This window comes from Oryzias melastigma, linkage group LG1 (assembly GCF_002922805.2).
Source record: "Oryzias melastigma strain HK-1 linkage group LG1, ASM292280v2, whole genome shotgun sequence".
In the NCBI taxonomy this organism is placed as follows: domain Eukaryota; kingdom Metazoa; phylum Chordata; class Actinopteri; order Beloniformes; family Adrianichthyidae; genus Oryzias; species Oryzias melastigma.
The window spans coordinates 8,970,877-8,973,447 of NC_050512.1; the positions used below are offsets into that span (position 1 = coordinate 8,970,877).

General features: G+C 35.4%; 1 protein-coding gene across 2 annotated transcripts in view; it reads right to left on the reverse strand.

Annotated features, from left to right (window-relative positions):
- Window positions 1-6: 6 nt before the first annotated feature.
- Window positions 7-2,571, reverse strand: part of LOC112137540 (CD209 antigen-like protein C) — a 19,696-nt gene continuing 17,131 nt past the window's right edge. For both annotated transcript variants that reach the window (XM_024259899.2, XM_024259898.2), the window contains 4 exons: window positions 2,133-2,201; window positions 977-1,110; window positions 475-575; window positions 7-384 (listed from right to left, as the gene is read on the reverse strand). In XM_024259899.2, the coding sequence (XP_024115667.2) occupies window positions 243-384; window positions 475-575; window positions 977-1,110; window positions 2,133-2,201 (446 nt within the window). In that variant the 3' untranslated portion in view covers window positions 7-242. The remainder of the gene's footprint in view (window positions 385-474; window positions 576-976; window positions 1,111-2,132; window positions 2,202-2,571) is intronic.

Below are 2,571 nucleotides of genomic sequence, written 5' to 3' on the forward strand. Positions count from 1 at the left end.
AAAAAGAAGAAAAAAAAAAACGGACACATGCAGAAAAATGCTTTTTGTGATAAAGTAGACAAAAATACAGTTTGTGGCTGGGTTAGCAAGCATTTCACACTACATAAATGAAACAGCAAATTAATAAATGGCTGTCATTTTAAATGTAAAGTAAATTGTTGGGAAGCAGCATTGCTGTATTGTTATTTTGTTTGTTTGTGTTTGAGCATTAAATGCATTTTTCACTTTTCTGCATTTCTAGGTTATTGCAAAATTCTTTTTTCACAAATCCAGCGCAGCTTTTTGGAACATTCGTCATCGTTCCAGCTCCTCTCAGAGTTGAAATTCTTTATATTACCGCAGTTTTCCTTTCTGTCCCCATTTGGCTCACTCTCAGTCCAGTAGCTAAAACAATCAAAAGAAAAGCAAATTATTAACAATTAGCAATTGTACATTCAACCTCAACAAGTCTCATTATCACAAATCAAGCAGAACCTTGTCATCATTAAAGTTGTATCCACCCATCTCCATGTCCCCTCCACCTCCAAGTCCGTCAGTCCGATCCACATGTACTCATTTAACTGATTAGCAAACTTCTACAACACATACAGAGAAATATTTGATCAGCACAAATACCTAAAGTTCTAACATCTTTTTCAGTCTTTGACAATCATTCACTATTGCACTCTTTCCTCTGCACCACATTTAATTGTACATTCAGTTGTACCACTGTTCTTTTTAGCTTTTGTTGCTTTGTTTTTTACCAACCATAATATTAACAACGATGTTAAACCACTAAATGTTTTATTTAACCTCAATCTAACATCTTCCCCCTCCTGCCAGCAGCTTGTAAAATGTGTTCAACTGCATTTGATTTATTGAAATCAAATGCAGTCAAGTCACCCCACACACAAGTGCAATTCAACTTAATTTTATTCATATAGCCCAATTATACAACATAATTGGCTCAACGGGCTTCACACCGGTAGATGCATACCTGTTCTCCTAGGTTGTTAATGACCATCAGGTCAGCTTGTCTGTTCTGACAGTCGCGTCGGGCTGCTTCCCAGCTGTCTTCTGTGGTGGATACATAGTAAGCACTCCCACTGGAAATTATCCAGTTCCCTTGACCTAAATGTGAGAGAAGCACAAAAAGACATTTAAGAAAAGTCTGTATTGTTTGATTACCCTATGGATTGTATAAGTAATAACAGTCTGAGCATGTGCATGTTGGTGCAGTAGTGTCACAAGTGTGTGATATTGAAAAACAAAAAACTATAAAGCTATAATAGCTACTTGGATGGCAAGTCCAGTTCTTAAAATGCACAAGCTTTATGTTGTGCAGTTTCCTAATATTAAATGAATACTAACTGATACTTTTGGAAAGTACAGCATTTTTATAGTATAGTGAACACTGAAGCTGCATAGTTTGGCCAAGGGTGTGACTTGTACTCAGGACTGACTTATAAGTGATTAGATATTGACTAACATATTCTCTATTTTCCCACAACGGAGCCCTCTTTCGATCGAGTCTTCAACCACGTGATTGGGCCCGATTTCCGATCACGTGATCAGATCGGGACATCCCTAGTGATTACCAAAGTTTTTGTAGAGATCTTGGAAAAAAAATGGAATGTCCTCCTGCAGTCTTCAGTGCATTTAAATGAGATATACAGACAATGTCTCCATGTAAAGATGAGCCTAAAAACTTGACAGTAGCCTCTCCCACAGGAGCATCTAGTTAATGAATACAATTTTTCAAAAGCAATGAAAATCAAAATTTTACGTATCAAAATAGAGGCCGCGGATGCAAATTTGACACATGAATTGCATTCAGTGTGAACATAGCATTATATTAAAATCAGCAGACTTCAGAAGGGTTTTTTCCAAGAAGTGAAACTTAAACTCTAGTAATTTTTTTTCTCCTTAAGTAAGAATTTGTTTGGCTGTTGAAACTTAAACTCTGGAGCGTCTTATACTTCCTAAAATTCGCAACGGTTTTGTGGCAATCTCAGTTAGGATGGCAAGATCTCAGTTTAACAGACCATCTTGATCTTCAGGTTGACAAAAATATGACCGCTCCAACTCTGTTACATCCACAAAAAAAAAAAAATTTGAACATTAATATTTTAGAAAAGACAGTATTTACATACCTAAGACATTCAGCGTCCTCTGTAGCTCATCTTTCTCTTCTGAAAGGCTTTTCATTTTGGCTTGAGTCTCTGAAACACAGGAAGTATGGATTAGGAGTGATCATTTTATTTATCAGACAATTATACTATCAGTTATGTATTCTCTGAGGGGAAACAAAAACAGGACGTTCTGTCAGAGGATAAGAGGGTGGCTGTTGGAATACTTGGAGTTTCACCAAGTTTTCTATTTTAGTTATAGATAAAATAATTCACCACCTCTCAGAAAAGAAGCATTTGTTGCTTTCTATTTTATTGATGTAATCCCCCTAAATTGTATTTTGTTGGGAGATTGTTTAAATTATCTTTAATTAACATATCTCACTTTTAAGTATACACACACACACACACATATGTATATATATATATATATATATATATATATATATACACATATATAAAT